The sequence below is a fragment of the Mobula birostris genome, chromosome 24 (genome assembly GCF_030028105.1).
Source record: "Mobula birostris isolate sMobBir1 chromosome 24, sMobBir1.hap1, whole genome shotgun sequence".
NCBI lineage: Eukaryota > Metazoa > Chordata > Chondrichthyes > Myliobatiformes > Myliobatidae > Mobula > Mobula birostris.
Window position 1 is genome coordinate 48,286,004 of NC_092393.1, and position 22,554 is coordinate 48,308,557.

At 40.8% G+C, this 22,554-nt stretch overlaps 1 protein-coding gene and 1 long non-coding RNA gene across 3 annotated transcripts in view; both read right to left on the reverse strand.

Moving 5' to 3' along the window:
* LOC140187243 (uncharacterized) overlaps positions 1-22,554 on the reverse strand; it is a 38,769-nt gene that overhangs the window by 8,658 nt on the left and 7,557 nt on the right. The window contains exons 2-4 of one of the 2 annotated variants that reach the window (XR_011883038.1): positions 12,633-12,796; positions 11,402-11,680; positions 2,110-2,254 (exon numbers count right to left, since the gene is read on the reverse strand). This is a non-coding gene — a long non-coding RNA (uncharacterized lncRNA). Of the gene's footprint in view, positions 1-2,109; positions 2,255-6,509; positions 6,630-11,401; positions 11,681-12,632; positions 12,797-22,554 lie in introns of those variants that run through there. The other variant, XR_011883039.1, reaches the window with a different exon arrangement.
* On the reverse strand, positions 16,722-21,447 carry LOC140187242 (inward rectifier potassium channel 2). Its single transcript, XM_072242360.1, has one exon. The coding sequence runs from the start codon at positions 21,254-21,256 to the stop codon at positions 19,976-19,978; it is 1,281 nt and encodes a 426-aa protein (XP_072098461.1). The 5' UTR covers positions 21,257-21,447; the 3' UTR covers positions 16,722-19,975.

A 22,554-nucleotide genomic window follows, 5' to 3' on the forward strand; every position in this document is an offset into this window, starting at 1 on the left:
CTTTTCTTTAAAGTTATGCTGTATGATGAGCAACCTATCTAGCAATTAATCTGCAGAAGTCAGAACATGTTTGAATAACTATTCACAAAAGGGGAAATATGTGCGATAAAATGGTGATATTATCAATGAAAAAAACCTGGCACTCAACGTCAGTAAGACAAAAGAGTTAATTGTGGATTTCAGGAAGGTTAAAGCAAAGGAACGCATAGCGGGATCAGAAGTGGAGAGAGTGAGCAGTTTCAAGTTCCTGGGTGTCAAGATCTTTGAGGATCTAACCTGCTCCCAACGTATCGATGTAGTTATAAAGAAGGCAGGGTAACAGTTATACTTGATTAGGAGGTTGAAGAGATTTGGCATGTCAACATATACACTCCAAAACTTCTATAGATGTACCATGGAGAGCATTCTGACAGGCTGCATCACTGTCTGGTATGGGAGAGGGGCTACTGCACAGGACCGAAAGAAGCTGCAGAGGGTTGTAAATCTAGTCAGCTCCATCTTGGGTACTAGCATACAAAGTACCCAGGACATCTTCAGGGAACGGTGTCTCAGAAAGGCAGCGTCCATTATTAAGGACCCAGGGCATGCTCCTACCATCAGGTAGGAGGTACAGAAGCCTGAAGGCACACACTCAGCGATTCAGGAACAGCTTCTTCCCCTCTGCTATCCGATAACTAAATCGACCTTGAACCCTTGGACACTACCTCATTTTTTTTTAAATGTACAGTATTTTTGTTTTTGCACATTTTTAATCTATTCAATATACATATATGTAATTGATTTACTTATTTATTTATTATTTTTTTCCCTCTTCTATATTACGTATTGCATTGAACTGCTGCTGCTAAGTTAACAAATTTCACGTCACATGCCGGTGATAATAAACCTGATTCTGATTCTGATTCTGAAATAGGCTAATGCTGGTAAAGACTAATATCTCGGAATTATTCCATTAATTTCAATTCACTTTCCATCTCCATTCCAATATGTTGGTCCATCACCTCCTCTACTGCCACAATGAAGCCACACTCAGGTTGGAGGAGCATGTTGTATTCCATCTGGGTAGCCTCCAATCTGATGGCATAAATATCAATTTCTCTAACTTTCAGTAATCTCTGTTCTTCCCCCTACTGTCTTTTTCTATTCCCCATTCTGGCTCCCCTCTTAACACTTCTCTTCTCCTCACCTGCCCATCACATCCCTCTGGTTCTCTTCCTCCTTCCCTTTCTGCCATGGTCTCAGATCTCTTCTTCAGCCCTGTACCTCTTCCATCTAGCACCTTCCAAGTTCTTAATTCATCACCCCTAACTCACTTTCCCCTTCATCTGGTCTCACCTATCACCTTACCAGCTTGTATTCCTTCCCCTCTACCCACCTTCTTCCCCCTTCCTTCCCAATCCTGATGAAGAATCTCAGCCAGAAACATCGACTGCTTATTCCTCTCCAAAGATGTTGCCTTCCCTACTGATTGCCTCCAGCACTTTGTGTGTGTCACTGGAGTTTCACCATCTGCAGAATCTCAGAATCTATTTGCTGTGATTAGAGTAGATCAAAAAAATCTCCTCCCATTTCAGGAGGAAGAGGAATGCAGACCAATGAACTACAAACAAATTTCTGACGTTCAGATCCATACGGTAGAAAACTGATAGTTCAGCAATATGTTTCACGAACCTTTGACATAAGAATTCCAGTGGATAACCAAGATGGCAAATAATTGGTCTGTGGATAATGAAGCTTCTTTTATTAAAAGTAGATGACAGAATGTTGAATACCAGTTACTGAAAAGCTGTGGCGCAGTTGGAAGTACTGATTCTCTGTGCAAGTCTGCCAGTGGATTAGTCATGCCGTAAATCTTTTAATGCCACTCACATTTCATACTGTCAGATCAGATTCTTGTTAACTTAATATCTATGACACCATTGCTTTTTTTTAAATTTCTGTTACCAAGATGCTGGAGGGAAATTCTCACTTGCATTTGGTTCAGGTCTTCATTCTGTTAATGGTACTTTAAAAAATTTTAGCATCAGTCTGTAGTCTACTTCCTCAAAAAAAATTAAAACTAATTGGCTGTCTTCTTTTATTGGGTAACATGGAAGAGATAAAACCTACCACAAAGATCAGTGGGCTCCAGAACATGACTTCATTTTGGTTTTCAACTTGACACAACCTGTGACATCAAGCAGGTTGACCATTCCATCAGGCTGAAGAGGTCTCACAGCCAGCCCAGTATGAAGGATGAATCTTAATTTCAGTTCTTGCACAGAAAGTAGAGATTGGGGTTAAACAGAGAAGATAGAATATTATGAAATAAAAATTCCAAATTACAATTAATACCTTGTTAAAAGCACAAAGCAATGCTTAAACATTGTCACGGTGGAATGAGGCTTTGCACTTCCTACCAGATTTGCTCATTGTCATATACATCAGAGTTCAATGAAATTCCTTGCTCAAGTGAAGCTTACAGAAGACCATAAGACAGAATTAGGCCATTTGGCCCATCATGTCTTCTCCACCATTCTGTCAAGGCTGATTTGTGATCCCTCTCAATTCCATTCTCCTGCCTTCTCCCCATAATCTGTGACACTCTGACTAATCAAGAATCAGATTTTATTATCACCAGCATGTGACATAATATTTGTTAACTTAGCAGCAGCAGTTCAATGCAATACATAACATAGGAAAAAACCAAAATAATAATAATAATAAATAAAGAATAAATCAATTACTGTATGCATATATTGAGTAGATTAAAAATCATTCAAAAAACAGAAATTATATACATTAAAAAGGTGAGGTAGTGTCCAAGGTTTCAATGTCCGTTTAGGAATCAGGTGGCATAGAGGAAAAAGCTGTTCATTGTCCATTCAGAAGTTGGATGGCAGAGGAGACAACGCTGTTCCTAAAACATTGAACGTGTGTCTTCAGGCTCCTGGACCTCGTCTCTGATTGTAGTTATAAGAGTGCACGCTTTGGGTGATGGGGGTCCTAATGATGGATGCCACCTTTTTGAGGCATCTCCTTTTGAAGATGTCATCAATGCTGGGGAAGCTAGTGCCCGTGATAGAGTTGGCTGAGTTTGCAAACCTCTGCAGATTTTTTGTCATCTTGTGCAGTGACCCCTCTATACCAGATAGTGATGCAACCAGGTAGAATGCTCTCCATGGTGTATCGATGGAAATATGCTAAAATCTTTGGCGACGTGCCAAATCACCTAATACTCCTAATGAAATATAACCGCAACGTGCCTTCTTCAATATTGCATCAATATGTTGGGATTCATGCTAGTTCCGTCAGAAGGAATGGTGCAATTAAGACATTGAGGAAGTTGACAAACTTTTAATTCAGCGTTCATTGCATCTGCAAAGACTGAACCAGTCACACAGAAGGGGAACATAGAATTACAGATTGTAGATTCTGGACTTGAATGTTTTCTCTGCAGATTCTTTCAGTTTTTCCATAAGTGTGGGGAACGCTGACAGTTTATTTTCATTTTAGTCTAGTCAGGAAAACAGATTTCAGAAACATAGAAACATAGAAAATAGGTGCAGGAGTAGGCCATTCGGCCCTTCGAGCCTGCACCACCATTCAGTATGATCATGGCTGATCATCCAACTCAGAACCCTGTACCTGCCTTCTCTCCATTCCCCCTGATCCCCTCAGACACAAGGGCCTTATCTAACTCCCTCTTAAATATAGCCGATGAACTGGCCCCAACTGTTTCCTGTGGCAGAGAATTCCACAGATTCACCACTCTCTGTGTGAAGAAGTTTTTCCTCATCTCGGTCCTAAAAAGTTTCCCCTTTATCCTTAAACTGTGACCCCTTGTTCTGGACTTCCCCAACATCGGGAACAATCTTCCTACATCTAGCCTGTCCAATCCCTTTAGAATTTTATACGTTTCAATAAGATCCCCCCTCAATCTTCTAAATTCCAGCGAATATAAGCCTAGTTGATCCAGTCTTTCTTCATATGAAAGTCCTGCCATCCCAGGAATCAATCTGGTGAACCTTCTTTGTATTCCCTCTATGGCAAGGATGTCTTTCCTCAGATTAGGGGACCAAAACTGCACACAATACTCCAGGTGTGGTCTCACCAAGGCCTTGTACAACTGCAGTAGTACCTCCCTGCTCCTGTACTCGAATCCTCTTGCTATGAATACCAACATACCATTCGCCTTTTTCACCACCTGCTGTACCTGCATACCCACTTTCAATGACTGGTGTATAATGACACCCAGGTCTCGTTGCGCCTCCCCTTTTCCTAATCGGCCACCATTCAGATAATAATCTGTTTTCCTGTTCTTGCCACCAAAGTGGATAATCTCATATTTATCTATTTTAAATTGCATCTGCCATGAATTTGCCCACTCACCTAACCTATCCAAGTCACCCTGCATCCTCTTAGCATCCTCCTCACAGCTAACACTGCTGCCCAGTTTCCTGTCATCCGCAGACTTGGAGATGCTGCATTTAAGTGATGTACTGTTCACAGATATCATTTTCTGGCACAATTAAACCAAGTGAGTGCATGCATTGCTTGACTCTCTGCATTCATTAATATGCTCAGTGAAAACATCAGAAAATGAGAATCAGTTGTTTAGTTACATTATCAACATCGTTTTCACTGTAGGTCACAACAGCCCAGTAACCTCCACACAAAACTGTACAAAATTGATGGGCTTGTCAAACCTCCCCCACATCTTGAGCAGCAAATAACAGCATCAGTGAAGGGAAATGGACAGTCAATGTTTCCAGCCTAGATCCTTCATCTGGACTGATGTTCCTCCAGCATCTTGTGTTTCGCTCCAGATTCCAGCATCTGCAGTCTCCTGTAACCACACCACCCACCCCCCTCCCCCGCATCTTGGTAGCTGATAGATTTTAACTATCCCCCAACAATCTACCCTCAGCAACACCCAGCAGCTCTCCCCTTCCACCTCGACTACATAATATTTTGAATCTTTATCCTTGTGTTCTGGTGGCCATTTTTGCATAATTTCCATTCCAAACCCATGTTTACAATGTTTCCAGCTCAAGCTGGATCCTCTGTTGTAAGTACATATATGATGCCCACTTGGGCCACCCAAGCAATCAAGGATTGATTGGATCCATGATCCATTTCCATGGGTTCTGAGGTGACTCATCAGGCAAAAATGAGACTGACAAACATCACGAGTATGTCAGGATGGGGAGGTTGGAGAGTTATGAAGGTGCTGTTCCTGTTCCACTACTCATGTTAGGCTTTGAAATGCTCCTAGTGCATGGACTCCAGGTTGCCTGTGCCTACTCCTCCATTTTGAGCCATCATGAAGCAAGATTTGCCAGAGGTCATTGGGGATCTTGCATTTCTTTGAAGAGCATCATCGAATATTTTCCCTCATCCACCTATTCATCTCTTCCCCGACAGTGGGTAGTGTAAGTCTGAGATGCATATAGGAGGTAGCGCACGAGACGTTGCTGGGCTCAAGATCCTCAGTTTAGATTCTTTTCCATAAAACAGTTATGCATTGTCAATGGTTGACATCCCCACACAAACTGATTACTCTCCACTGGAACTCCTGCCTCCAGCCTATGATGAGAATGTCCTTTCCTTCATTCAGTCATGCTGGGCTTCGAAGTCACTTTCTGAGGCTATCGGTCTCAGCGAACTGGATTAGTAGCTGGATCCACAACTCATGAACAATGTCACTGAGATAAAAATCTGATTGCGTACCACAGACTCTCAAATAAGACAACTCATTTAGATGTTTCGGAAGATCATTAATAAATCTCTCCTCAACAGTCCAGTAACCAATTTGGGCAAGTTGTATCCTTTACATATTAAGTGTTTGGATGTTTTTAACTTAAAGCTAGCTCATATCAAACTATATACAGTTATATGGGTTAAAAGAAGATCCAATGTTAATTTAAACTGGAATGTAGGATGAAACCCTCTCTGCTCCCCCTCTGTGACCTCTGCTACACTCTGACTCTTCAACCATGTACTCTCTCAGACAAGCTGCCACAGCTACGTATCCCTCTTCGGAGCTTGTCTTCGCCGCCACCCTGTGCCACATGGCTTCCAGATGCTCTCCTATTCAAATTCCTTCTTCACCACCCCTCGACTTTTCCTGCCCACCTGGCTTCACCTGTCACCATCCAGTTAGCCTCCTTCCATTCCCCCCACCTCTTTTATTCTGGCAACTTTCCCATTCCTTTCTCATTCCTTCTGGTCCGAAATTCATTTATATAGGTGCTGCCTGGCCTGCTGAGTTTCTCTAGCATTTTGTGTGTGTTGCTGAAGTGAGTGCATATTTGCTCTCTGTGGAATGGTGTTCCATTCTGAAGCAATTCAATTTCACATTACGTGTCACTTTTCTAACATTCAATTAATGACTGAGTGGTAATTGAATTTAGGCCAAAGCTTTACGTGATCAACGACTTTGTTAGTGGGTGTGTGGATCACTCTCTACATTAATCAGGATACACATTAGAATGCATTGATATTATTTATTAACATTTAATTCCATTGCTTCAGAAAGTTTTCAGAAATTTGATTGTCTTAGCTTCATCCAGCATTAACGCAAACGATCTGTCTGTGTACTTGATGTTGCGATGATTGGACAGCACAATCACAAGATCTTCAATGCCCTTTAACAGAGAATGACCAACATCTGAAACTGATCTGAGATAACATTATATGCCCTATTTTTGGAACACTGGGTGCTGTGCTTGCTCTATATGTTTACAATGACCCCAGTTGATTCCATTTTGAGCTCCAATTAAGGCAACCAATCAATCCTAATTAACAAACTTCAAACAACTTTCATTTATAGGGTTAATTTAACATAGAAAAGTGTCCCAAAACATTTACCTGGAGCTTTACCAAACAAAATTCAGAACAAATACATAAGGAAGAATTGGGTTAGATTGCAAAATGTTTACTCAAAGAGGGAAGGAATGGAGGAAAGACTGAGGAATTGAAGTCCTGAGCTTAAGGGCTTAGTGCAAGCAGAGTTCAAAGTAAATTTATTATCAAAGAATGTATCTGTCACCATATGCTACCCTGAGACCGATTTTCTTGCAGGTATTCACAGTAAGGCAAAGAAATACAATAGAATCAAAGAAAAACTACGCACAAAGACTGAAAAACAACCAATGTGCTAAAGAAGACAAACTGTGCAAATAAAAAAGCAAATAATGGAACAGAACAAAGAAAATCTACAGCACATTACAGGCCATTCAGCCCACAATGTTGTGCTGACCATGTAACCTACTCTAGAAGCTCCCTATTTTTCTAAGCTCCACCTACTCATCTAAGTCTTTTAAAAGACCCTACTACATCTGCCTCTACCACCTTCGCAGGCAATGGATTCCATGCACCCACCACTCTCTGTATGAAAAAGTTACCTCTGACATCCCCCTTGTGCCTGCTTCCAAGCACTTTAAAACTATGCCCCCTCATGTTAGCCGTTTTAGCCCTGGGAAAAAAGCCTTTGGCTATCCACACGATCAATGCCTCTCATCATCTTATACACCACTATCAGGTCATCCCGCATCCTCCGTCGCTTCAAGGAGAAAAGGCCAAGTTCACTCAACCAATTCCAATAAGGCATGCTCTCCAATCCAGGCAACATCCTTGTAAATCTCCTCTGCACTCTCTCTATAGCATTCACATCCTTCCTGTAATGAGGTGACCAGAACAGAACACAGTACTCCAAGTGGGTTCTAACTAAGGTCTTATATAGCTGTAACATTACCTCACGGCTCTTGAACTCAATCCCACGGTTGATGAAGGCCAACATACCATATGCCTTCTTAACAACACTGTCAACTGCGCAGCAGCTTTGAGTGTCCTATGGACATGGACCCCAAGATCTCACTGATCCTCCACACTGCCGAGAGTCTTACGATTAATATTATATTCTGTCTTCAAATTTCACCAGTTGAAATGAACCACTTCACACATACTGTATCTGGGTTGAACTCCATCTGCTACTTCTCAGCCGAGATCTGTATCCTATTGCCAATTAACCAATTTCCCCCGTGATCAATGAAGTATGACTTTGGCTATGATTATGACTATTGATGTCCCGCTGTAACCTCTGACAACCCTCCAGTCTATCCACAACACCCCCAACTTTTGTATTATCAGCAAACTTACTACTTCCTCATCCAGGTCATTTATAAAAATCACGGAGAGGAGGAGTCCCAGAACAGAACCCTGCAGAACACCACTGGTCGCCGTTCTCCGTGCAGAATACAAACCATCCACAACATCCTTTGCCTTCTGTGGTCAAGCCAATTCTGGATCCACAAAGCAAGGTCTCCTTGGATCCCATGCCTCCTTACTTTCTGAATGAGCCTCGTATGGGGAACCTTATATAATAATAATAATATAAAAAATACCTAGCATGCATAATGAAAGAACAACAACTTCAAGATAATAAATGCAGAAAATCCCAAGAGAAACCAGAAACAATCCAACATGTTACTGGACCCTGCAGCAGTTTCACTTATTCTGATTGCTTACACAGGCACAGTCAGGTGGCAAACATCATTCACCAAAAGCTTGCTTTAAAATACAAACTCATAAAAGACATCATACCTTATTATAAATACAAGTCTGATCCAGTTTTAGAGTCAGACCTACAAACTATATTACCACTGATCCATAATAACCATCAGGATATAATATTACAGGATAAACAAGCAAGACCAACTTACTTAATAGATAGAGCCATTCCAAACATGCATGGCATACAGAAATCAATAAGTTAAAATGCCAGAAATATGCTGAATTAAAAGAGGAAATTGAAAGACTATGGAACATGAACAAGGTATACATTGTCCCAATACAAATATCTACAACTGGCATCAAAATGAATCGAAAAACAGTTTTGATCCCAAAATCACTGCACAATAGCATTAAACAATTAGACCTACAAATCTGCAGAAAACCACAATACTAAACACAACTAGAATAGTCTGTAAGTTCCTCGCAATTGAGGAACGAGTGTGCTTGGCTATGCCCGTACTTCAGGTTGTACGAGCTTGAGGTGAGAAGAGATAAAAATATAACAAATAGGTAAATAAATAATACTGAGAACATGAGTTGTAAAGTCCTTGAAAGTGATTCCATAGATTGTGGAACCAGTTCAGTGTTAAGGTGAGAAAAGTTATCCACATTGGTTCAGGAGCCTGATGGCTGTAGGTTAATAACTGTTCCTGAGCCTGGTGGTGTGGGACCTCAGACTCTTTGATCTCTAGTGAGAAGAGAGAATGGTCTGGAAGGTGGAGGTCCTTGATGGTGAATGCCACTTTCTTGTGGCATCGCTCCTTATAAATGTGCCCAATAGTGGGGAGGGCTTTGCCTGTGATGGATCAGTGATGAAACTATTAAATTCACAGATGATTGGGAAAAACATAACTGGAGGAGTTTGTAGATTATATAAAAATAGTGAGAGGTGACCCTATGAAATCAGGAATGTGATTATTGTAATCTAGCCCTTATTTATTCAGGAACTAATGAAAGCCAACAAACACTTGGTCTTGAGTGAATGATACATTTTGTTTGTTAGGTCAATGGAGAGTTTAAGAAAGGAGGCAGGCTGGGAGTGGTCTGGAATGGACAGGTCTAAGGACAGCAAAAAAATAGATAATGGTTTCAGTAGAAATTGGGATGAAAAGAAGGCAGCATTTGATGATGATATACATGTGCTGAACAGTACACAGATTGATGGCATCAAAATGAATCAAAAATCACTTTTGATCAGGACACAGAGATTGCAACACTCTGGCCCTGTCTCAGTTTGCAGAGAGATGGTATGGTGTGCTACACTATTCAATTTATCAAAGGAAGCACTTGAATGGACTTCTTGACTCCTGTTTCAGTGAAATACCAAGTTCAGATTGTAAATTGTAAATAATATACCATCGTCATCATTATGTGCCATGTTGTATGATGTAGGTGATCATGGTCTTACCCATGACAAATTTTTCTTGGCAAATTTTTCCACAGAAGTAGTTTACCATTGCCTTCTTCCGGGCAGTGTCTTTACGAGATGGGTGACCCCAACCATTATCAATACTCTTCAGAGATTGTCTGCCTGGAGTCAGTGGTTGCATAACCAGGACATGTGATATGCACCAGTTGCTCATATGATCATCCACCACCAGCTCCCATGACTTCTTATGGCCCTGATTGAGGGGGATAAGCAGATGCAACACCTGCCCAGGGGTGATCTGCAGGCTAGCGGAGGGAAGGAGCACCTTGCACCTCCTTTGTTAGAGATATATCTCCACCCTACCACCCACAAAATAACATATAACGGATACAAAATCCTGTTTTATACAGTATGACTTTCCCAAGCAGAAGGTAAAGACATCAGTAAGAAAGGCGGCTTATGAATTGATTGACCCTCTGAATTGGGAAAGGATCTGACAGAAGGGTCCCTGATGGCTGAATGCCGTTCCAAAAAAAATTAACCTCACAAGGTGGTGAGGTAGCAATTAGTGTTGTGAAAAATGAGGTGGAATGGAAACCAATTAAGCACCACATAATGAGTAGTATGAATCCGTGAACGAGGCCAGAGAACAAACATCCACAAGCAACCTCAGAAGTTTCTCCAATTTCAATCCTGCCATCACCATTTACAGAGTGAACCAGCATTATTGTGTCTATCAGTGGAAGAATATACCAGCTTGGTGGAGAGACAGGTAAACAAACAACCTGACAGCTTACAGCACCTTGTGCAGGCTGTGGCAGTTTGAAATAATTTAGAGGTGATATAGGAAGGATTACAATTGATTATGATAATTTAAAGCTTAATTAATGTGAGTAGATCCAACAAACTGCATGCACACTCTTTCCTTGTTCCATTCCCTCACTTCATGTGAGATAGTATGTTCTATCACAGAAAGCTGAGTACTTTGCCAAAGTATCAAGTTTATCTTGGCCTCTCCACCTAAACCTTCATTCGGCAGAAACACAGATCAGCAAACAGCAGTGGAGGGGCCTGGCAACTTGTGAAACAACACAAGCATTAAACAGGCACTGAGAAGGGTACAAAATCAGATTAAAAAGAATCGGCATGTGTGTGTGTGTGTGTGTGTGTGTGTTTGTCTTGTCTGAGAGTGTGTGTGTCTGTGAGTGTCTGTGCAAGTGCCTGTGTGCACGTGTGTCTATCTGACTGTCTCCCTAGGTGTGTTTGTGTGCATGTGCGTGCGTGTCTGCCTTGCTAGGTGTGTGCATGTGTCTATGAGTCAGTACATGTGTGTGAGTCTGTGGGTGCCTCTGTGTGTGTGTGTGTTTATGTGTGAAAGAACAGAATATCCCATTTCTACTCACCATGCCTTCCACTCCGCTGAAGTGAATGGAAACAGACATGCAGCAATCACCGCCATAACCGACAAACACTCACCATACATCCATTTTATAGTAGCGTAGTGGCAGGCGCAGATCTGAGCATTGGAGTTTGGAGTTGAACTCCGGTGTCCTCTGTGAGGAAGTTTGTATGTTCTTCCTGTGTGCACGTGGAATTTTTCCAGATGCTCCAGTTTCCTCTCACAGTCCAAAGACCCAGCAATCAGTCAGTTAATTGGTCATTGTAAATTGTCCTGTGGTTAGGCTAGGGTTAAATCGGTGGGTTGCTGGATGGCACAGCTCGGTGGGCTGGAAGGGCCTGTTTCACACTGTGTCTCTAAATAAATAAATTAATACAAAATAACCAAACGTCGAGGCATGATCTCCTCTCCATCACCTCCCCCACCCCCACCCCCACCAATTAAACATAGAATAGGAACTTTGGCAAATACCAGTCATTGCAAATCATCCAAATGATGGTTTCAGTGAGAACTTCCATTATAAATGGATCGACAGTGAACTCAGCTCTGACTGAGGTTTCTTTCTGCAGAAGGGAATTAAGAAAGAAAAAAACAGAAAATACTGAGCGCACTTGGCAAGTCAGGCAGCACTGGTGGAAAGAGAAGACCCTTTAACCTGAAATGTTGACTCTGCTTCTCTTTCCTTCAGTTCTTCCTGTCCTACTGAGTGTTCAGAGCATTTTCTGTTTTTATTTCTAGAGTTCCAGCATCTGAAATATTCTGATTTTCAAAGGAATGAAGAATATGGCACCAACTTAGGTGGGTAGGCTTAAGATGCAGCTCCAAAGTCCTCAATCTCAAAGATCGAGAATCAATTTGATTTGCCACATACACTTGCATGTAATGGGAACCTGTTGTGGAGTGTTAGTCAGGGTGCAACATGCAACAAAATAACAACATTCAACAATTAAATGAATTAAATAAAAAATAAAGTCAGAGGTACAGATATTGAATAAAATGTGCATAGGTACCAGCATGTATTTACAATGTAAACTGCATTATAAAAAGTGGATTAAATGGTTTACAGTCAAGGTGATAGAGGGTGTTTGGGGGAGCTTACTAGTTAATCTGTCTGGAGAAGAAACTTTTAACATGGCCTGACTTTTTTTGTTTTAATAGCCCTATAGTGCTTTCCAGAATGGAGATTTTGAAGAAGGCAGTTTGCAATGATTTTTCATGTCTGTAATGATTTTTCCTGCCCGTTTCTTGGTCCTGGGCATACAACCCTGTAATGATGGTTCACTGTGGCCAGTGAATTTTTCTACTGACCTGAGGGTTTGCTGTAGTTTTTGTATATTGCCAGATGCGGGATGCAGATGCCGCACCAAACCAGACAGTCATGGTTGATGTGAGGATGCTCTCTGCGATGGCGCCAGTATGTTCTGGTCTGAATGACCAAACTACGTCAAAGGACAGATGAATTCCAAAGAATCCTGCATTAGAGGTGGAATGAGTACTGGTGAGGATGAATAGTGACCATGGCAAAGGGAAAATTTCGTCAGCGAAAGGGATATCACTCAGCTAATTCTCAGCCAGAGCTCTGATCACCTGCTGAATGAAATCACACAAAAGCTGCACATTGACAGGCAACACAGATGTCTTGTGTATGCATCGACACCACTGGTAATAGATTCCTCATTTCCTAGAAAGTCATTACTAATTGCTCCCAGCAACACTGATGTCATCACAGCGCTAAGCAGTATTGCACCCATATTGTACTGTCTCAGTACTTTTATATTTGTGTGCTGTAGCACTTCCTTCATTCGCAGTTATTTTGTAAATAACACTACTCTTTGCATTTCGGGTCAGATGCTAAATGCATTTCATTGGCTTTGTATCTGTACTCGGCACAATGACAATAAAGTTGAATCTAATCTTATCTAATCTAAACATGTCAATCAAAGCATTGATGCTTTGGACTCCACAGCTACATAGGTAAATCTATTGAACTTAATAGTCAGAAAACAGAGAACCAATCAGTTTTCTCCTGAAGCAATGGTCAGCTTTACACTCACTGATAACAAGTGAAAATAGAGAATCTGCTTTTGATCAGGTGAGCGGCAGGGTAGTATAATGGTTAGCATAACATTTTACAGTATCAGCGACCCAGGTTCAATCCCCTGGGTAGAAATGAACCCGGATCTCTTGTGCTGTAATAACTGTCTGAAAGGAATTTGTACTTTCTCCCCATGACCACGGGTTCTCCGGTTCTCTCCCACATTGCAAAGATGTACAGGTTAATAGGTTAATTGGTCTCATAGGGAGGCGTGGGCTCATTAGGCCGGCAGAGCCTGTACCGTGCTGTATCCCTAAATAATACCGCAAGTGTTCTCAGCGAGAGACCAACGTTTTCATTTCCACCTGTTTACCGAAACAGCAACTTGTAGCTTTTAGGACACTCAGGGCATGTTGCGGAGGTGTCACCAGGCACCAGATAGACATGAAGCAGGTTCCTAGGTCCTTGCTGAAACGGAAGGCTGATTCCGTTCTTTCGAAGTCCGTCTAATATCAGTGAAGCATCTCCATGGGAAAATGAATGGATGCTGGGCATGATGCAAATTCAATATGCTTAAGAGTGGAGGTTTATCCATGCTGACACTTGGGGTGGTGAGGGAGGATGGTGTCAAGCCTACAATTCAATATGTAACCATGGTTCCCCAAAAGCTAACCTAGGGATTATTTGTACAATTCAGTTAATTGAATCAATGAGTCATCTATTAAACTAATGTACTGGGTATTTTTTTCAGTGACACATCATCTAATTACTTCTGTGCAGAACTCTGGATGAATGCAACTTATTGTTGGAAGGAGAATCAGAAACAGAAGAGATTCTGCAGAAGCTGGAAATCCACACAAACACGCACAAAATGATGGAGGAACTCAGCAGGTCAGGTAGCATTTATAGAAAGAAATAAGAAGTCGATGTTTCAGGCCAAGACCCTTATCCAGCTAACTCAAGAGAACCAGAGTTAATACTTGAAGATGAAGGTTCTTGATCAACACTTAAATCTAGAGATAACAAAGGTATAAATGGGGTTGTCAATCTGAAACATTGACTCTCGTTTTCTTCTCCAAAGGTGCTGCCAGACTTTCTGTTTCTGTTTCAGATTTCAGAATATACAGCACTAATAAATTGCAATTACAAAATAAAACTGATGGTTTTATAGATGTGCAAGTTAATTTTGCAATAGCAATTTATTGTTGCTATATTGTCAATGTGATTTATCCCAGGTAATTTTTGCTTTTAGTCATTCTCAAGGAAAATCCAAAGGATAAATAGACAGTCTCACTTATATAAGCAACTTTATCGGATCAAATAATGCCCAAGGCACTTTGCAATTACATTAAAGTAAAATTCTGATACTTGGCCATATACACTCAGTGGCCACTTTATTAGGTATACCTACATCTAATCAACCAATCACACGGCAGCAATTCAATGCAGAAAAGCATGCAGATATGGTCAAGAGGTTCAGTTGTTGTTCAGACCAAACATCGGAATGGGGAATAAATGGGATCTAAGTGACTTTAACTGTGGAATGATTGTCGGTGCCGGACACGTGATTTGACTATCTCAGAAACTGCTGATCTCCTGGGGATCTCCAGCCTCTAGCGAGAGTGATGCACAAAAAAAAAATCCAGTGAGCAGCAGTTCTGTGGGTGAAAACACCTTGTTAATGAGAGAGGGCGGAGAATGGTCAGACTGGTTCAAGCTGACAAGAAGGCGACGGTAACTCAAATTATCACACAATACAACAGTGGCCTGCCAAAGAGTATGTTGGAACGCACAACACGTCGAACCTTGAAATGGATGAGCCACAGCAACTTAAGACCACAGCCATAGGCTCAGTGTCCACTTTACTAGATACAGGATGTACCTAATAAAGTGGCCACTGATTGTATATAGCAATATTATATGCAGCTGCCACAGTTAGCAAGGCAGTATTACAGGTTGAGGTGTCAGAGTTCAAAGTTCAATTCTGGTGCCATCCATAAGCAAGTTTCTACATTCCTTCCTCTGTGTGTGCGTGTGTTCTCCAGGTACTCCAGCTTCCTCCCACGGTCCATAGACGTACCAGTTAGTAGGTGAATTGCCCAGTGGAAATTATCCTGTCAATAAGCTAGAGTTAAATTGGTGGGTTGCTGGGCAGCACATTTTGAAGGGCCAGATGGACCTTTTCCGTGCTGATTCGCTAAATAAATAAAATTAAAAATTGCAATTGGAAAATAAAACTGATAATTTCAAATCTGCAATTTTTATTTTCCAATAGCAATTCATTGTTGTTATATTGTCAAAGTGATTTATCTCTGACTAATATTTATTCATTCTCAGGGAAGATCTAAAGTATAAATAGAGAGTCTCGCTGCTATAAGCATCCTTATCAGAACAGATAGCTCCCAAAGTACTTTGCAATTGCATTAACAATAACAAAAAATGATACTAGGCCAGATTGGGATAAATAACTAAATGATTGAATAAAGAGGAAGATTTTGAAGAAGGTACAACTGAGGGTGGTGTATTAATACACTTATAATCAGTGATCAGGTCTATTAAAAATTAATGATATCTTGAAGAATTGTAGACTTGGAGCAAGCTACAGACATGGTGAGGGGATTGGTCATGGACTGTTCAAAAACTAGATAAAGAATTTTAATCGCCAAGCAGAAAGCAGTGTGGGATTGACAGCCAAGAAACTACATGTGATCATGACACGGGGCAAGTTAGTGCACAGCGAGCAGGGAAGTGGATGATCTCAAGGAAATGAGAGTGAAATAAAGCACTGGAAATCAGAGAACTGCAGATGCTGGAAATCCAAGATAAAAACAGAAAATGTTGGGAAACCTCAGCAGGTTAGGCAATGTCTGTTGAAAGAGACACAGAGTGAACGTTTCAGACTGAAGAATTGGGAAAGGGAGGAAACAAGTTAGTATTAAGTAAGCTGAAAGTTATAAATTAACTTATTCCTACACTCTCCTGCATCTGCCAAGGAGGCATCTTCCATCTAAAATATAAACTGCTTCTCTTGCACAGGGTAGGGGATGGCAGCAAACCAGCTAAGTGAGGAGGTAATGGTGGTACAAATGCATCAGCAGCTGAACTGAGGGATTGATGGAGTCAGGCAGTGTTACTGAAATGGCTGACTTTAGTCCCATTGAGGTTCAGTGGTCCAAATCTTATCTCAGTTCGAATAAATCTTCAAGGTAACAAATAGTCTGGTTCAGTTTCACACACTTGCCAAGGAGGAAGATAATGTGTGATCTACAGGAAATGTCTGGGAATTTGAGAGTGACCAAGGACATATTTTGACCTTTGGCTAAAATGTGCACGGGGTAATAAGAAAGTCAGACATGTTTAGTATTTCACAAAAAATTTATTTCAACCATAAAATAAGACATACATTATTTTTAAAAAATCTGTACAAATGGTGGATCTGTGCAGTACAGTTGGAAGACATCAATAAAAAAAGGTTGCAAAATTGGGACAAGTACAATTGAAATCAAGAACATCATCCAAAATCTACCTTGTTCAAGCTGCAAGTGTTTTGAGGGAAAGCTATGGAGATCATAAGACAACAAATCTTACTGGCTGAGAGGTGACCACCATGCAGCACTAAATAATTTAAATGGTCGAGAGCAGCTATACATTATAAACGTTACAGTACTTCACAATTTTGTTTTCTCAACATGCCTTGTAGGAAGGCCAAAAGAAATATCTTTATAGAAATCTCATACAAAGAGTGCATGAGATTTAAACTCACTTGTCTTCTGACAAGATTGCAGCTTTCCAAATTCTAACCAGTTTATTTTAAATGCTTTTAAGATATTCTATGAGTTTTAATTTCATGTCATGCTTAAATAATAAATAATGAAAGTTCATAGTTGTTACAAACCCTACTAAACTTGAACAATGTTAAAATCAAGTAACCCGCGCTAACCTGCAGCAACTAGGTTCTACTGGTTGATACAAGTACTGAACTGCCAGTTTTAATCCTTTTGTGGCATCTTACTTTGAATCTATTTACATTTGGCTTTAAATATGAAAATATTTGTTAAACTTTTATAAACTGTACATTTTTTTTCAAAACTATATATATTGCAAGAGTTTTTTTTTGTACAAATGCTGTTTCTTTCTTTCCTGATAAATATACGAATCAGGTGATGAGACCTGAATTGTTCAAGGAAGTTTTTTTTTATTTTTTTAATATATTTTTAAATGTGCTAAATTCTTTTCAGTGAAATGGCAGCATTTAGCAGGGCGAATCCAAAGTGATGTAAGCCAGCTCCTTGGTGTCCTGCTCTTCTCCCATTGCTTTATTTGCTGGTTTAAATACTCTTTGGTTGAAATTCCATTCTGAGGAACCAGTTTTAGCAGCATGTGCAGTATTTTTGCATTTTTATTTAATTAGTATACTGACTGGCATCCATCTTCAAGTTGTCTTGTGCGTATTTTCTCTCTGTACTTAACTAAATCAGTCACTTGTGTGTATTGCTTTCCTTACGCAGACACTGCCTGCCTCCCATGCCTCCCATGCCTATCCCCACCCCAACTCCCATTCCCAGCCCTGATTGGCTCCCTGCCATGGAGTTGTTCACTGTTCCTTACTTCCACAGGACCATTAATCACTTGCAGTCTGCGGAAGCTTGCCACTTTACTAAGCAAGTGATTTCAAGTCCTCTGAGAGCCTTCTTATCAACAAAGCTGTACTTGGACAAGAAGACAAACTTGTAGTTCGAAAAGGATCTTCTTATCTCAGCTCTCAGTACGTCAGTAACCCTTCATTGCAGAATGAGTCCAACTTTTATCTAACTTGTTTCTTTCCAAAGAATACTGGTAATTTGAAAAGAGAAATGTTCTCTTACTTCCAATGCCCTCAATGTTCAGCTTATGAATGAACAGTTTTAAAAGCTTACTTTTAAAACTCTGCATGTTTCAAATGGTATTCAAAGAGTTAATACCAGAAAGTTCAGTGAAACTTATCACTACTACAATCTGGCCCGAAGTGTTAATTTAGTAAATCCTGCTGACATCCTCATTGGAGACATAGAACTGATCTGATGGATCAATTTCACGGATTACCCTTTTAGAGAATAGGTAACAGGTCTGTGAAGACTTGGGAGGTCGATCCGGGTACATTAACACAGCAGTAAAAGTCCTTTCTCTGGTAATCCAGTATTGGAATGCAAGAAGACTGATTAGCTACTGCTGTGGAATTAGTGGAAGCCAATTCAGGTGGAAAAGGAAATAAAAGCATGTAAAGGAAAAAAGGAAAACAAAAATTAAAATCCCCCAGATCCTTCCATTAACAACATGATCTTAACTACGACCTCACCCTTGCTGATGCCTCCATTCAGCCTCTTTAACAGCTGGGAAGATCAGTTAAGCTACAGAGCCTTCAAGAGGTTCTGAGTGCAAGTACCGTCAAGACTTTGCTCACCAGGACACTCAATCTGAGCAAAGTTGCTGTGGAAAAAAAATCATCCCAGAAAGCCAGGCATGCGGCTCAGTTGTGTTTCTAGTACAAATGGCCATGGCATTCAAGATGTTTGGTTAGCTGATTGTATTAAGGTGGCTCATAATCAGACTTTCAGAGAAGTGTAGCCTAATACTACTGCAAACCAAATCTCATTTGCTGTCCAGTAAAGTATCTCAAGAGAGCAATTCCCTTCTTATTGGGGTGGTGGGTGAGGGCAGTTAAGATCGAAGACTGTAATTGCCTAAGATCAATGAGTGCCTTTGACCAATAAACTATCAGATTTGGAAACTGAACCTTCCTGCATTTTGGAACATGGCATCTCAGCTTTTGAGGTATGGGATGGTCCTGTATGCCTTTGGTAGGAGGTTGAACACAATGTTCAAAATTAATATGCTTCTAGGCTTTTGGAGAATGGTGACAATTTTGCACATGAGCAATGCCCCAAGATACCTCCATATGCAGGAGTTCTAATTAACCATGGAACCATGCCCTTTAGAGAAAATGTAGCAATCAAAATAATTGTAAGCGGGCCACTACTATGGAGAACCAAGTTACCAATTCTTGGGAGACTAAAATAGGGTAATCAAGGAACTAGTGGAAAACTAATCAAACCATGTTCAAATTGATGGTGCTCAAAAAGAACAGGAATCGTAAATACTGATTTTTTTTTGATCACAATAAGTTCTCCAAAATAAATATTATTTAAGCTGCAGATTCACTTATTAACAGCAAGACCTTTGTCTTTGAAATCATTGTACAGCGGTCACTGTACTTTCAGGTATTTGGTTAAACCATTCAGAGCAGATGGAAATCTCCTAGGTTTACAAGTTTCCATTGAAAGCCATCTTTAGATAATGCAATCCACCCAGTCTTTCCTGCAAGTTCAAGTTTTGCTATACGGTTTATGTATGCTACAGCATACAGTATTATGTGCCTTCACGTTGCGTCAGAAAGTATAGTTAGTGCTTTGTATGAAAGAACTGATCTTCTGCTGAAGGACAAACCCTCCTGTACAGCAGCTTTTCTTGAACAAAGCCTAACTTCAACAGTACCCTTCCTGGCTGGCTATTCCGGCCACAGTAAGCACAATACGCTTTGACAGATACTCTCTTTAACAAAACAAAGATACTTTAGGTATTAGATTTCGGATTCCCGCCTCAGTGGGCGAGGTTCTAATGGAACGGTGGCCTGATTATGGTCAGTGTTAGTTTGAGTCTCTGTGCTTGGGCTCTCTGGAACCCCACTTTCACTCCCCTCATCGTCCTTGTTCATGAGGGCCACCTCGTTTTCATAGCAAAAAGTATTAGGTGCGGAGAGTATGTATTTCTTTTCAGCCAGGTCCCTGGCACTACAGAGAGGCGTATTAGGCACCTCGTAGGTTTTGTGAAAGCGAGAATAGTCCACTTTGTAATAGTTTTTCTCCTCGAAGAGCACTGGCTCAAATCGATGACCCCAGATGATCTCACTGGCAAGATATGAGCTGCGACACTGGGTGGTCATTGCAGTAGCTTCTACCATTCCTTCCAGAATTACTACAATCTCAAAGTCTGCATTATCCAGATCCTGCTTACTCAAGTCATAAAAAGGACTGTCTTCATCAATTTCATGGACTATTGTAATAGGGGACACCAGAAATATTCTATCTATTCCACTGTCAAAGCCTACATTGACATCTACTTGATCCAAAGGGATGTATTCGCCCTCTGGAGTTATTCTTGACTTCAGCAGCTGGGCTCGAACGTGAGCCTCCACCAAGTGGCTTTTGCGCAAGTTTCCAACGCGCCACATTAAACAGAGCTTCCCATCTCTCATTGCAATCACCGCGTTGTCACTGAAGATTAATGTTTCATTCCTCTTTTTCGGTTTGGCCATCTTTGCCATGACAGCGCCAATGATGAAAGCATCTATGATGCAGCCCACGATGGACTGAAAGACCACAATGAACACTGCTATGGGGCACTCTTCTGTCACGCAGCGAAAGCCATACCCAATCGTCGTCTGCGTCTCAATGGAGAATAAAAATGCAGCCGTGAAGCTTTTGACCTCAGAAACGCATGGCTTATGGCCTAATTTATTATCCAAGTCACCGTGCATCAGTGCAATAAGCCAAAACATGCAGCCAAACAACAGCCAGGACAAGATGAAGGACAAGCAGAAGATGACCAGCATCCACCTCCAGCGGATGTCTACACACGTTGTGAAGATGTCCGACAAGTAGCGCTGCCCCTTCTCGCTCATGTTTACAAACTGGACGTTGCAATGGCCATCTTTCTTCACAAACCTGCTCCGGCATTGCTGCCTGGTATGAACTTTGCTTTTTCCATTTCCGTAACCGTTGGCAATAGCCATTGTGGCCAGTTTCATCCCATCTTCCTCTGACGACACAATGCTGTAGCGGTTGGCACGCACGCTTCCCATTGCCAACGCCTGGGACTGCTGCGTTTCTACTTTGGGATACAGTCTTGAAATTTTTTGGAGCAACCTTTGAAGAAACAGTTTCGAACGTCTAAGCGGAACACCACCGCGACTGGGAAAGCAGATCCCTGCTGGAAACGTTTGTTCCACCAAGCAGTCTTGAATGGAGATGGCTATCCAAGAATCTATGCTTAGTTAGAATTCATGAGAGTGTGATCTGTAATAGAAGTAAAATTAAATTTACTGTCAAATAAAAATTTTGAAAGGTAATTGAAAGGATATAATGGACATTAGCATAACAATGCAGTGTAGAAATCACCCCCACCACCATCAATAGGGATAATTAAGCACTCCAACTTAATCTTAGCTAAAGAACAGGTCCAAGCCTTGATAGTCAAAGTACTAAATTTCTCAAATTTTCACGCAGATTAAAATTCTTGTCCTGGTCTCTTTTATTCGTGATTAAAGATGAAATGTATATTGTGTTCTCTTTCCTGTCTGCAAGGACAAGCAAAGCATTTCTAGTGCATGTTAAATTAGGACGTCAGTTGTATTGGATCAATGTGATCCAATTAACCGGAGTACAATCCAACAACTGGGAAGAGATGGATATCCACAACATTCTAAACACTGGGGCATAAACGCAATTGAACAATCTCAAATCAGATTTACCATCAAAATTTGTAAGTAGTGTCCTCAGGGAAGTTCTAACACACTTGCTGATGATATTGATAAAGTTTCTCAAAATACTTGGACCTGACAGTTCCGATTTACCTTGGATGAGATTACAGCAGTAAATTTAAGCACAGATAATCATTTCAGAGTAATTATAAGCAGCTAGCACACGAGTGACGCTGTCCTGTACTTTCTCATTACTTTCCTTTATTAAAAGACATACAAGCTACCAATGTAAAATTAGTTCTATTTGTTTTGCACACAAACATTCAACATGTTCAGCAGCTCCTCACAGAGCATACAACATGTACTTTCTGTAAAAAGCATTATTCATGACTAGATAGAGTACTTCAGGAAAGGAAATGCTGTTTGACACAGCAGACTGTTAAAAAAGTCAGTCAGTTTATCCAAACATATGAACTTACTGTGCAATTGCCAAACAACTCCCTACCACAATCAAAGAATACCAATGAATCACCGTAATACAACTAATTTTAGATTGCAGAACACCAAGCCAGCAGTGTTATATATTGTTGTGCCTTAAACTGATAATCATTTAAGTTTCAACTCAAATCTTCTTGTGCTTTTGTTGACCTTCCTCCCAACCTTATCTGCCCTTGGGTCAT